The 14,453-nt window shown below is 49.5% G+C and overlaps 1 protein-coding gene across 6 annotated transcripts in view; it reads right to left on the bottom strand.

The window, feature by feature from the left end:
- Positions 1 to 1,452: 1,452 nt before the first annotated feature.
- CTIF (cap binding complex dependent translation initiation factor) overlaps positions 1,453 to 14,453 on the bottom strand; it is a 95,334-nt gene continuing 82,333 nt past the window's right edge. For all 6 annotated transcript variants that reach the window (XM_031597096.2, XM_031597097.2, XM_090132288.1 and 3 more), the window contains 2 exons: positions 5,630 to 5,683; positions 1,453 to 4,742 (listed from right to left, as the gene is read on the bottom strand). In XM_031597096.2, the coding sequence (XP_031452956.1) occupies positions 4,527 to 4,742; positions 5,630 to 5,683 (270 nt within the window). In that variant the 3' untranslated portion in view covers positions 1,453 to 4,526. The remainder of the gene's footprint in view (positions 4,743 to 5,629; positions 5,684 to 14,453) is intronic.

The following is a 14,453-nucleotide window of genomic DNA, read 5'->3' as shown; positions in this document are numbered from 1 at the left end:
ATGGACCAACAGCAGAAAGGCAGAAATCTCCCCTGCAAGGTACTGGAGGGTGTGTCTGAATTGGAAAGATGTGGACCAGGGATGGTTGCCTGCCCCCAGAAAATGAATACAACTGGGTAATCTCCGCATGCAACATGATCCCAAGTGCTTTTCCCCTTCCCTAAAAAATTACAATGGGTTTAACACCAGTACTGAGCGTGCCTCACGCCTGTGCTTTAGCTTTAGCAGCACACAGCCTGCACCTGCGAGCCTGGGTCTGATTTCTTGCAATGCTGTAAAACACAACACCCTGGGGTAGAAGTTACCTTTGCAGTAAAACAATGCATAGAGTGAATTTCGCAACCTGTACTTTGTGTCTTTTTCTCCCCAGAGCGGTATTTTGCAGCATTTGCCCTCAAACCAGTTCTTCTTAACGCAATGATGTAATTAGCAGCAGACAGGTTGGTGTAACCCGTCCCCGATACACCTCCGTCCTCTCCCCCCTTCTCCTTCAAACCCTCATTTATTGGAACAGAGCTCTTCTAGGAGAGTTGGAGCTCAACATGTAGAAATGCTGAAAAACTAAAATTTCAATTTCGGAATTGAAATCTGAGCTCTCCTTATGAGTGGGGTTGCTGGATAAAAAGAATTCCTACAGGTTTTGCAGGACCATGGCCCGGGCTACGGGATTTGGGAGGGATGAGACCCAGCTATGTGTCCTGTTTGCTAGAGAGCATGGAGAAGACACAGCGCATGCAGAAGACGCTCGTGTATGTCTGATGGACCTCCAGGAACCAGATTTTCCCATTAACTCTGCGCTGGTGCTGTAATGGGTGGTGCAACCTCAGGGTAAAGTGTATTTCCATAGATTCACAGAATCACTGAGGATGGAAAAGCCCTCCAAGATCCCCAAACCCAAGCCCAACCCACCCCACCGTGCCCACTGACCATGTCCCCAAGTGCCACATCTCCATGGTTCTTGAACGCCTGCAGGGATGGTGACTGCACCACCTCCCTGTGCAGTCTATGCTACTGCATCACCATTCTTTGGAGAAGAAATTGCTCCTGATGCCCAACCTGAATGTCTCCAGGTGCTACTTGAGGCCATCACCCTCGCATGAAGCTGATGCACAGACCCAGTCCTGCTTTTCCCTGCTCTACCAACAGCATAACACAACGCAGCGCCTTTGGGTGACTGCAGCAGAGCTTTTTGGTGGCACTCCCACCTGGGGACTGGCTCCTCCCACCGCCCCTGTTTGCTTGGAGCCCAGCGAGCTGCACGCGGTCACGTAGGCATGTTGCAAGAGACACTGCCACTCTCACACAGCAGGAGTGGATCACCTGCATCCTCCTGCCACAGCCCGGCAGCCGGTGACACAAAACCCTCCCCTCGAGTGACCCGACGAACGCGCACATCTCAATTAGCCCAAAAGCACCCTCTAATTGACTTGAGACGGGTTTTCCACGCGAGACTTCTTGGAAAAACCACAGCTTTATTTCTTTATTATATATATATTGAGTAACAGGCAGAGCGGTGCATCGGGTCGCGATGTGCTGCGGGGTTCCCCCGCCCTATCCCCATGGCCAAAACCTACTGGGAAGGGGCACCACCGAGCAGCGTTGAGCGCCCTATTTCCAACACAAGCTGTAGGATGGATGGAGCAATGTTTCACACCAGACACTGTGATTTCCTTTCTTCCCCCCTCTATCCTATGTTTGAAGCTCAACACCAAAAACTGATGGCACGTCCCAACAAAACGATGGGAAAACGTCAAGCTCTACACATTTATTACTCAGATGACGTGTTCTATAGCATACAGTGGGTCTGATGTTCTATCAAGAAGACTGCATTGCCACAAAGAGTTGTCAGCTCGTCTCTGAAATGCTGCTGAAATGCTGAAAATGATGAGTTTTCTCTAGGATGAATATCTAGTTTTTATGCTCCCCAAAATCCTTTCTCCTTGTTTTTTTTTTTTTTTTTTTTTTTTTCTCCATTTTAATTTTTTTTTTTTTTTTTTTTTTAAAGCGCTTCATTTAACAAACATGATTAAATTAAAAATGGTGCCTCTTCAAATGCAAATAAATACATTAAAAAAAAGAACTGCTAGTGTGATCTTCTGCGGGACACTGCTGCTCCCTTGGCGATGGATACAGCCCTTCGTGTTTATTCTCCTGAAAAATACTGAGTATTCATTGGGATGGGCTGACAGCTCACACCAAGAAGAGTAAAATTAGTGTAAAGCCATCAAATACCCAGCAGGGAAATAATAAACCGTATTTCCAAGAGAGGGATGTTATAAAATTAAGCAAGAGAATCAATCATAAGTTCTTCTGACAAGTTTTTTTCTCCGAAATCATCGATCATGCCAAGAATAGGTACTGATCAATCCCCTTTGGGGGATGGGGGGAACCAGGCAAATAACTTATCTTGCCTTTTTTCCCCAGTTTTTGTTCCACCTGCATACAGACAAAGAGTTCCCCAAATGGGGGTGAAATCTCTCATGGGGAATCCAAGTGAATTGGTTGTGGGCACCAACACCTCATCTCTGGCAGATGTTTGGCAATGGGAAGGAGGATGCTGGGGGGCTGCAGTTTTGGGGCATCGCCGTGGTGCCAGCCCCACTTTTGGCCAAAAGAGGGTATTCTGCACCCAAAATACAACGCTGCCCACACTTTGCCCCTGCAGTGAGGGACACTAGCAGCAGAACATAATACTGGGGGAAAAAAAAAATTACATTTTTGGTCAACTCCTAGATTCTCACGCCTCAACGGAGCGAGGGATGTACTGAGTGACCAAGTGGTCCATGGTGGGATGAACACGGACATTAAAACAGATGGATTTCACACAGAAGTTCTTTGATGGGAGAAATCCCAGTGCTGGAGGGCAAACCTCCCCCTAGGATTTTCTCTCTCTCTCTCTTTTTTTTTTTTTTTAATTTTTTTTTTTTTCCTTTTTGTATTTTAGTGTATTTTTTTCCTTCTTTTTTCCTTCTTTTGCTCTAGTCAGAGAGCAGAGTCCAAGGGATGCTGTGGTGCGGAGTGCAGGGAGGCTGCCAGCTCAGATCCTGACATCTGCCCTTCCATACAGGCAGCCATCTCCCTGTTTCCTCAGCATTTAGGATCGCTGAAGCTCCTCTCCTCAGTTCCTCTCTCATACACCAGGTGTGGATTTGCAGACACACCAACAGGCAACCGAATGAATGGCTCCCAATGCTCTGAACCGTCTAACCAAGACTCTCACTTCCTCAACACCTTCATGTCAAAAGTCTCTGCTCTTCCAGTTCCCCAAAGATCCACAGAACCACGTAATGGTTGGGTTGGAAGGGACCTTGAAGATCACAGAACCATGGAACAGTTGGGTTGGAAGGAACCTCCAAGCCCACTGAACCTCAGTCTACAAACTAAGTAGGAAATGCAGCCAGTGAGAAAGCAGCAGGAAAACTGTATTTTTGGCTTTTCATCGTTTTCCTCTTCTTTTTCCTCCCTTTTTTTTTTTTTTTTTTTTTGCCATATGCTTTTTGCCTTCTCTCTGCTGGTTTCCCGAGAACACCAAGTCTTCATTTCTCCCTTGCCCTGTACATGAATAGGCCTGACTATAACAGGCCTGCTCTTAAATGTATAATTACAATGATGACAGTAATTACAATAAAGCACTCTTTCAACAGAAACAACAACAAAAAAAAATTAAAAAAAATAAATGGGCTATTGTTAAGTGGATGGGAGATGCTGCAGCACAGCAGCATCCCGTGTTCCGCAGAGCTCCTAGCTCAGGGCACATGTTTTTGGGTAAATCTGTGAGGTTTCTGGCAAGAAGACTGTGGCTACGTTTCTCCTACAGTGGTTTTTGGACTCTTGTAAAATCCTTCTCCTGCTTCAGCATCTTCATGAAACCATTTGTGAGCGGAGGGTAAGCGCTGCTGCCCCATCTCCGCGCTGATGGCAATTGTCCGTTTTGACGATAATAAAATAAAACAGAACAAAAAAAAAAAAAAAAAAAACACAAGAAAAAAATAAAACCCAGTGCAAATCAGAAAGCCATCCTATGTGCCCATCAGAATCCGGAGGAGACGGAGCGGAGGTGGGGGCAGAAAGTTGAAGAGGAAGGGGAAAAATAGAATAACGAGAGCTCCGCTGGACAAAAGCCGTCAGTGATGAGCGTCTGTGTAGTGTGTGCCACGCTTTGTCCTCCCCAGACATCTGCTGTGCGCTGTCTGCTGCCAGTTGGCCAGAGCAGGGCGGGGGGACAGCGTGAAAACAATCCTGGCCCCATTGGGCTCGCTCCTCCGACTCACCATCGTCTTTCTAAAGCCAAACAATAACCCGGCGGGACACGCCGATTTCAGAAAAGAAAACCCTACAACAAAAACACGGCAGGGAGGAGGGGTGGCACTTGGCGACGAGGCTGAAAGAAACATGCTTCTCCCTCCCCACCCCACGAACATAATTCTCGAGCATGCTGGGGTTTGTCTGCTTGGGTACATCAACTGGAATCCCGCTAAGGTGCACGTCTTCTCCTCGCCCCTTCCCACCCCACCCTGCCCTGCCCCTCAGGCCGTCAGTTTTTGGATTGTCTTGTTGTAGTACTGCGTGATGGTGGGCGTCAGCGGGTTCCAATTGTTGGCGTGCAGCTCAATGACCTCCAGCAGGAGGGAACGCGTCAGCATGGACTCAGAGGGGCACAGCATCTTGTCACGGGCCGCAGCCAGCAGCTCCGTCATCATCTCAGGCAGCTGCTCTTCCAGCAGCCGGCCGGTGCTCTGCAGCTGTCAGGAGAGAGGGGGCAACAGCGTTACGGCTTTGTTTTTGTAGAAAGGCAGTATCACTCAGGGTGAAAAAGACCATCAGGTCCAACTGTCAACCCATCGCCACCATGCCCCAGTAATCACAGAATCAGTTAAGGCTGCAAAAGAATACTAACATGATCTAGTCCAACCACTGGGCCATCCCCACAAAGCCCACTTAGCCGTGTTCCTAAACTGAAACACAGAACCATGAAGGTTGGAGAAGGCCTCCAAGATCCCCAACCCACCCCACCACGTCCGCTGACCACGTGCCCAAATACCACATCTCCATGGTTCTTGGACACCTCTGGGGATGGAGACTCCACCACTTAACAGGGCAGTCTGTGCCAGTGCCTTATCATTCATTCCAAGAAGAATTTTTACTATTTCCTCCTCCTGCTGAAAAATATTAATGCTGCACTACGAGTGAGGCTATGGGAGGGAGGAGTGCGTGGTTCATCTCCCACCAACTTCAAAGGCAGCAGCACCATGTGCTTTGGAAAAATCCCACCTAGAACTCGAGCTATTGTCAAAACACAGCATGTGCTGTGATGTGGTGTGCAGCCCTTTACCTGATCCTCCATTTGCTGCTGATTCACAGCTGTCGTGTGCCCCAGTCACTAAGCAGGGCTCTTCTGGATGCAGACCAAATCCCTCTGCACCGCAACCAGCCCTGTGTTTCCACCCTTCTGAGCATGGCCATAGGTTCCCAAAGCAGCATGAGCCTCAGAAACCTCAACCCCGACTTTGCAATCCCACCTGTGCAGTGTAGGTACCATAATTTCTCTACAAAGCACAGCAAAGCTCTCTGAATAGCCAACCACCACTGCATGAGGCAGAAGGGACAACATGATGTGGAGCTCCCCTACCTCCATGGAGCAGCACAGCACGGCATCCTCCTTCACATCCTGAGACTGTAACAACTGCAAAAGAGGGGATATTGAAGATTAACCACTTCTCTTAAAGTACTGATGCTTGCTGAGAGCATGGGAGTCTGCGTGGTCACTTCCCACCACCTTATCCTTGAAGCACAAAGGATCTCCATTCACCTTTTGGCATTTCAGTAGTGATTTTTTCAGCCACTTCCAGCCAACCCCAGACCCAGCTCTGCTCTCCCAGAACTCTGCATTCCAAACACAGCCCATAGGCACAAGCAACTTCCAAGAACAACCCAACATGATGCTACAGGGTCAGGCCATAATGGCATGAGTCAGTGGCAAAGGGCAGTTCCTCCCCAAAAAAGAGGAACTGTGAGCAAAGCTGGGTCAAAAATGCGCATCTTTATATAATCACAGAATCATAGAATGGCTTAGGTTGGAAGGGACCTCAAGGATCATAAAGCTCCAACCCCCCTGCCACGTGCAAGGCCACCAACCTCCACATTTTTTTTTTTTTTTTGATAGTGCATGTTTCTTTGCTTCTACCTTCACTTTACCACTGTCATGCACTCAGAGTCTTCACTTCAGGCTTTCCGTTAAAGCCACAGGAGACAGAGCAGAACTGCTCTGGCTGATTTTTCTGCAGATAAAAACTATGATGTGGTGCATTGCTGTGACAACTTAACTGATTTCATTCATCTCTGAAGTTCATCAAAAAAAGGCAAAATGTGGAAAAGTCTTTGGGCTAATTAAACCTGACCATGCACAACACAGCTCAGTGGCAGTGAATTTGCTCTGAAGTCACACTTCTTACTGAACACAATGTTCTGCTTTTCAGCCTCAGTCATCTCTTCTTCCCATTCCATTTTTTTTTCTGTTTCCTTTCTTTTAGAAATGAACATGTTTACAGCTCCACCACCATTGGAAAAACAAGAAGTAACTCAAGGAATTATGGTAGGTCTCAAAGCTGTGTCTTTGCTCTCTTCTGTTTTCAGCAGAAAGCACTTTGTTTTGAAGCTGATGTTGACAGCATCTGGACAAGCACGTGGTCCCATCAGTTAGATCTCATGTTAGACAAATATCCAGCCAGGCACTGAATGCATGCAGCAGTTCCCCCAAGTTTATCTTTCCACTGAATTGTTTGGGAACAGTGGTTAAGCCCAAACCACAAGCTCTGAGATAAGTTCTCCTAAACAGTTAACAGATTCTTTGCAAAACAACCCAAGAGATTACATTAAACCTTCCCCCCCAAAAACAACAACAACAAAAAAACTATCTCAATTAGGGAAAAATATAAACAGGCAGTAGCCCAGAAGTACACTTTAACAGAGACTGTGATGTCCCTGCTGTGATGCCACAACTGAGATGTCACCATTGGGATGCCTCCACTGGGATGCCATCACTGGGACGTCACCACTGAGATGACACCAGTGAGATGTCACCACTGGGATGTCATGTCTGTGATGGCACCATGGGGATGTCACTGTTGGGTTGCCATCACTGAGATGTCACTCTAGGGTTGCCACCACTGAGATGTCACCATTGGGATGTCATCATTGGGATGTCACCATCAGGACAGCACTGTTGGGATATGACCACTGGGATGTCACCACTGGGATGTATGTCATCACTGGGATGTCACCATTGGCATGTCCCTACCAGCTCACGCAAGCAGGGCTGCATGCAAGTACCGAGTGTGCAAACCCAAACCTGAGCAAACTGCAAGCCTGATGTGTGGCTTTTGCACAACCAGACCCTGACCCTAAGCAATGTCATTAATTGTTTGCAATCTGATTTTTATTTACTTAAAATATTTCAAGGTAAACATACTATACTTAGTAAATTAGCACTCCCATGTTGGAATTATTATTTATTTCACTATTTATAACTGCTCCTCCCTGCTGCGGAGTGCTGCCCCAACCCCACTGTGTCTCACACCATTCCCACTGGCTGCTCAGCCCCACACGCTTTGGGTTTACCTAGCAATCATCCCCTTGGGGCTCAGGCTGTCTGCAAGAACACTTTGCCTTGCTCTTTAGCTGGTTCCCTGAACTGGGTGAAGCTGTGCAGCCAAAGCAGCAGTTGCTGCTGGAAAGCAGACAAAGAGTCTGCTTGATTTCCTAAGAGTGGGGGCCGTGTGCCAGGATCTGCCCGACTGGTCACATAACACCCGACCACGGTTGCGAAAGGCTTCTCACTTCTTCTGCTGGTGCTGGACTGGGAGCTGTGCAGACTGGTGGGAGACAGAAGGCATCGTGCTTCCGTCCCTGCAAAGCTCCAGTTCTCAACTATCTGTGCCCCACTGAGTGATGGGTAAAAAATGGCTTTGGTCATGAAATACCTTGAGGGTCTGTTCCTGGCTCGGGATTTCCTGGGAACACTGGGTATTATTGCTTATCAAATCTAAGGAACTCAGCACTGACAGCAGATTTGGGTACAGCTGTGAATATCCACCAGCAAAACAAAGTAGCAAGCTCATATGCCTTATTTCTCTCCACTCACCAAGATGGGCTCTGCAGAAGAGCTGAAGATTTTGCATCATCCAGTCCAACCTCTTTGTTCAAGCAGCATCCCCTAGGGCACATCACACTGGGTTGTGTGTAGATGGCTTCAGATGGGGCCCTGGGCAGCCTGGTCTGGTGGAGGTCAACCAGCTCATGGCATGGAGTTGGAATTGGCTGTAAGGTCTCTGCCAACCCAACCACTCCATAGTTCTATGGTTCTAAGATCTTCAAGGTCCCTTCCAACCCACCATCCTACGGTTCTGTGATTATCCCCTATTCTTTCCTCCTCTGCTCCCAAGGCTTACTCAGCATCCCTGCGCTCCCATTATCCAGGAGAGGACAAGAAAGCCCCAAAACTGCACCTGGGCTTCATCACGTACAACCAGTTTCCTCCTTCCAAATGTGCTGATGGACTCACCTGAATTTGTTGCAGGCCACTGGATGTTAGCCAAACTCCCTAGTACACCAGTACACATCCCCACAACTATTTGGGTTCATTACCCACTTTCTACCAAGATAACCCACACCACAGAAGTGCTGACGCAGAGCTCTCAGGGTGCCCACACCACGAGCAAGATGGAGAATCTGCCTCACTTCTCATCAAATCATGCAGGCTGGGTCATGCTCTGCAGCTCTTCCCATCAGGAGATGCATACATTACCCTCTACAGTTGCGATGACACTTTTCCTGTAAGGCTTTGCACTAATTATTGTATATGACAATGCTTGCTGAATGGCATAAGCAGCGCTGGCCACAAACTGCCTCTTAGCATGCAATGCTTTGGGATGCTTCAGTGATGACTCCAGTGTGAAAGCAAAGAGGATTTTCTGACCTCCTGGAATGATCACCCAGAGCCATGGGATGGCTGGGGCTTCTCTGGGAGCAGCACTGAGCAGGAGTTGGTCTGTCTGGGTTGGTGAAAACAGACTGGGGAAAAAGCAAAGTGCAGATGTGGGCACTGGGGATGAGTAATTAACACTCCATCTGCACAGCCAGTTCCAGAATTCCTACAAACAGTTCCCTTCAGAGGTATCAACTCCCCATTGCTAGGCATCAGAAGAACTTTTGGGACCAGAAAACCATAGACGCAAGTAGCATCTTCTCTGATGCTGAGGTTGCCTAAGCATGAAATGAGATTTGGGGAATTCCTTTCCATTATAGAACTGATGAAGTAGGGGATGCATAGGGCACACTGTCTTCCCACTCAGCCCTACTGCAGACTGAATCAGAAGCAAAAGGTGAGGCTGGACATGTTTGGAGGAAACAAGAATAGCCACCCCAAAATCTCTGCCACTCCAGCCTCTCACCTCCAGCCTCGATACAATGAAGGTTCCAAGACCACCGGAGATGCACAAGATGTACCCCACACAGGAATATCAGCCCCTTTAGGAAGATGCTGATGGCAATTCCCACTTGCTTCATTGGGAAGAGGCCACCAGGAAGGGGCACTGCTGGCCCCGAAATGAGGTATCATGCTGCATCTGGGACAACCTGAAGGAGCTGCTTGGCGGCATCTACTTGTCTTACAGCTTTTAGCTGAGGAGGAGACTTCTGTTCTCCTCTTACCCAACCTGGACATTCTGGAAGACTGGAGGAGATTGGAGAGTAGGAGATTGGTTTGCTTGCTGCACCCAGCAAATGACAACATTGGTTCTCCTCATTGGGCTTCTGAGGAGTTCCAACAAGAGATACTTAACAGCAAATTGCACTAAAGCCAGAGAACAAAGCCTGTGCCCAGCCTGGGAAACTCCTCCTCCTCCTTCCCACTGCAGATAAGGGAAACCACGAAACATTTCTCTCCCCAGATCTGGGACAGCAAAAGGGGTTCCTCCAAAGATGGAAACCATTAAGAGGCAATTACAGGAGACAATGATGAAGGCTATCTTGTCGCTCATCAAGTCAGATCATGCAACCCAGTGGTAGCCCCATTGGGTGGCTCCCATTAGAAGAGAGAGGTGGAAGGCATCGCCCTCACCTTGGGGACACATCCATTGGGACTGTCTGAGCAGGACCAGAGGTATGCGTGCGGGTGAGGTGGAGTGAGAGAGCCACCCTGTCAGCCTCATCCTGCCTGGCTGCAGCCATAACAGCGCTGGGAGCAGAGGATGTGACCTCATCCCAAAGGGAAAGAAGAAGCAGTGAAAGCATTGTGCTGATTGCACAGGGCCCACCCTTGGCTGCTGGACACTTGGTGCTCTCCTGGCTCTTCACGTGGTTGTGGACACAAATAGCATCATAGAACATCCTGAGCTGGAAGGGATCCATAGGAATTACCAGGTCCAATCCCCAGCTCCAAACCCAAACCCTGTGTCTGACAGTGGTGTCCCAGTGTGAGGAGGAGGGACCATCCCAGGGGATGGCATCTGCTCTCATTGCTCCTTCCACCTCTTCCCAAGGAATGAAGGTGCTTCCCCAGCAATCCCGTAGGGCAAGGGGAAAACGGTGGCCCTGGTTGTCCCTGGTGGCCTTGCTTCTCTAAATTTGGCTCTGCCTGCAAAGCTGTTCATAATCCAAATCTATATCCACAATGGAAGATATGGAAGAGAGCAAACCCTGGGGTGAGCAGGGATATTGCTTTGGTGCCAGATTTTCTGTCTGGCACCAAAGCCCTTCCTTGTCTGAAACATGGCACTGCAATTCCCATGCTCACTGGCCACGACTGAGTCCTGCAGCTTTCCAGGAACAAAGTTCTGGTGCACAAAACATCGAGCCGAGCTCTGGGCATCACCATTTTTGTGTCTTCACCTGTTCCCAAACACCAACTGCTTTCCAGGTGAGACACCTCCCAGGGGCTCCCAAGGACCAACCCTGTCCTTGGCCAAAACAGGGAGCACAAATGAAAAACCCCATTTGCCATTCTGTGTTTTGTTTGCCCCCACGGTGCCAGGGGCTTAGCTTCATGACCAGCACGGCTTTGTAGGTGAAATAACTAACAGTTGGTTTCTTCCTTCCTCCTCATGCCCAGCTCTTCCTCCAGGACTCATTTCTCCCTATTTTCTTGGGTCAGCCCTGGCCACGTTGGAGCTCCAAGGCAGGAGGGGCGTGGGGTCAGGATCTGGACCTCTCATTGCCTTCACTGCACAACAAAAAAAGCCAAATTCTGTCTCGCTCTCAGAGGATGCAATCCTAAAACCCAACCTCTTATTTCACTGCCAGATGGCTTCCAAATTCTGATGCTTTTTGAAAAGGGAAAGCCATTAAAATAAAATCCCCTCCGTGCGACAAGATGTGATTTTCTCTCCCAGCAGCACCGCCCTGTGGCTCGGCTGCAGCTGAGGGAGGTTCTTCCTCTCTTCCTCTGAAGGAGACAGCGAGAGACAGTGCCCTCCAAAGCTCAGACGTTAATTACCGCGTTGGAATACTTCTCTAAATTACACAGCATGGCCCCAGGAGATAACAGGCACTGAGAGGGGGAAGGGAGTGGATGCTGTCTATGTGCTGCACTGCAGCTCAGATGTAGAGAGGCAATGAGATGGAGCAGCCCCCTCCTTGCCCTACACCTGGGCTTGCAGGGAGTGGGGAGATGTGGGACCAGACCAGGAGGGAAGCACTGTTCCCAGCAGTGGAGGCAGGAAACACATTCCCCAGTGTGGGATCCCAATGGGAACCCCCAGTGTTATGTGGACCCCTAGTGGGACCCTTCCCATGACATGGGGACCCCAATGGGACCCTCCCCCCAAATTGTGACTCCTCAGTGAGAAACCTTCAATGCCAAAGGAACCCCCCACCCAAACGGGGACCCTCTCAATGGGATCACCCTCAATGGCATGTGGACTCCCAAGAGAACCCCCCCAAACTGGGGCCTCCAATGAGACCACCCTCCATGTCATGGGGACCACCAAAGGGACTCTCCCCCTCAAACTGGGACCCCCAGCAGGATCATCCTTTTAATGACATGGGGTGGGACCTCAATAGGACCCATCCAACATGGAGACTCTCTCAGTGTGGGACCCCAATAAGACTCCCTCCAGCTTGGGCCCCCTCATGGCATGGGGACCTCCAGTGGGACCCTCCAGCCGTGGGAACATCATCATGGTATGTTTAATTAGCCTGTGATGAGCTGATTTCTGACACGTGCTTAGAATCTGTTCCAGCAGTCCCATCCCATGCACCCATGGGTGCTGGGAGCTCAGTGCTGAGGCAATATGGCAGCTCCTTGGGAAACTAGGGATGGGGAAGATGCCCACCATGAGAGAAAGCTTCAAATATGAGGATCTGATGGCCGGACTTGATGATTCTAATGGACCTTTCCTTAATGATTCTACGATTCTGGAGCTCATCAGCTTTGCACCAGGCTGTGAGAAGACCACTGAGTGTGTCTTGAAGGAGATGAGGAATGATCAGCACGGATGTGCCTCACCTCCTGGATCTATGGAGGTTTATAGATGAGAGAAGAGCATGGTTGTCTACTGCGTTCATTTTAACAAGCATTTGGGCTCTTTCTCCCAATATCCAAGTAGTGGTAGACAACCACATAAGTTAAAAACCTGGTTGGATGGCTGGGCACGGAGGGATGTAGGCGTTGGATGACAATTCAACTCCTCTTGGAGGCCAGTAACAGGGCAACCATTGGGCTCGCTGCAGGACCTGTCTTTAGCATCCCTACTAACAACCTGGAGGAGGGGAGGAGCCCACTCCTGCCAAGTCTGGAAATGACACTGAATTGCAGGGACCACTCCACACACCAGCCAGAGGGAGCTCGGTGGGCTGGAGGAAGGAACAACAGGAACCTTAAGAAGCCAACAAGGCAAACAGCCAAGTGCTGCGCAGGAGAGGAACACGGGGGCAGCAATGGGGTTACAGTAGGGCAGGAGGGAGGCAGAGCCCTGTCGGACCCCACTCCTGGAGGAACCACGCAACGTCACTGCCTGCAATCTCTGGAGCTGGTTTTTCCACTTTCTTGCTCGTCTGCCATAGGCAACTCCTGAGATTCCCTGGATGTAAATCCAGCTCTGTCTGCTGCACAGCGTCATGCAAACAAACAAATACATCCCAAGCAGCGCTCGGCACCAACTCTGAGCTGGAGGCAGCTCAGCTGGCAGTGGGCTGGCAGCAAGGTGGCAGCTCCCAGCCCAGAGGCACCTCCTGCGTTGGCACCCAAACAACATCCCATTGAGGATGGCACAGAGATGTGGAAGAATCCAAACCTCCTCCTGACACCGCCCATCCCACACTGATCCCATACAGCACACAGCAGAGCTGGGTGAGGAGCAGCCAGCCTATAATGAGCCTCAGTGGGGCAGAAGTGCTCAGAACCAGTTAACAACAGATGGGATATAGCATTACTTATCATCTCTCTGCCTGCATCAGCCACAGGGCACACGTTAACCACACACATCCCCGCTGATGGTACTTGCTGGTCCCCAGTCCTAGCCCGTTTTCTAAACTTTGCTGACTCAGCAGTGAAGAATAAACGTGGTTGAGCTGCAAGAACCAGAGTCCTTGTCTTTGGAGGGTGTGCAAAGTGACGTGTTGCTGGAGCAGAGTGCCCCACATTGGGCACAGGGCAGAGGCTGTGGAGCAGTGAGATGTCAGCACTGTCATCCTTCAGGGCAATGGGAATTTAAAGAGACTGACTTGGCATTTCTGAATTAAGCTGGGACCACATGGCCACAGGACTGGTAGACCACAGCAGGACATCCCTTTCACTGCAGACACCAAGCTCAGTAGTGGGGACAGTGCCCTAAAAGTGCTCAAAGCTTCATTTTCCCAAGCTCCCCATGTTTGGTAGCTGCCATCATTCTCTGGTTCCCATCTGTCAGAGGGGCTCTATCTAAAAATCCCTTCTTCCCGTAATCCCCAGGTGCCAACCTTGGGGCTGGGAGACCTACTTCCCTTCTCCAGTGCTATGACTCAAATTTCCTCTGCTCTGATGAACACCTGCTCTCATCCCTACTGTCCCCATGCTGCTCCCATCCTGGTGGCACCTCACTTTGCACTGCCTCTGTAATTAGTTGTGATGTTAATAAGTTTTTATCAAGGGAAAGGAAAGGAGCTGAAGAGGAAGCTCTGCAGGGGAAGGGAAGAAACATTCCTGCTGTAGCCATCAGGAACTTTCCCCTTCCTCTTCTCACTCCCTCAATGACCTTTGGCTGAGTCTGCCAAAGCCATAAAGGAAAAGGGAAAAAAATAAAATAAAGAGAGGAACTAAAAAGAAAGAGAAGCAGGGAAGGACAGGCAGAGCAGAGACAGTATCTCATGTTGCCTTGCCCCTGATAATGATTTATCACCAGAGGATGGGTGGATAGGGGTCCTTTCCAACTCAACTGATACTATGGCTCTATGAGAACCCAGTGCCGAGCTGCCACACA

Source organism: Phasianus colchicus, chromosome Z (genome assembly GCF_987193195.1).
Source record: "Phasianus colchicus chromosome Z, bPhaCol1.hap1.1, whole genome shotgun sequence".
NCBI lineage: Eukaryota > Metazoa > Chordata > Aves > Galliformes > Phasianidae > Phasianus > Phasianus colchicus.
This window is presented reverse-complemented; position numbering and strand designations above follow the sequence as displayed.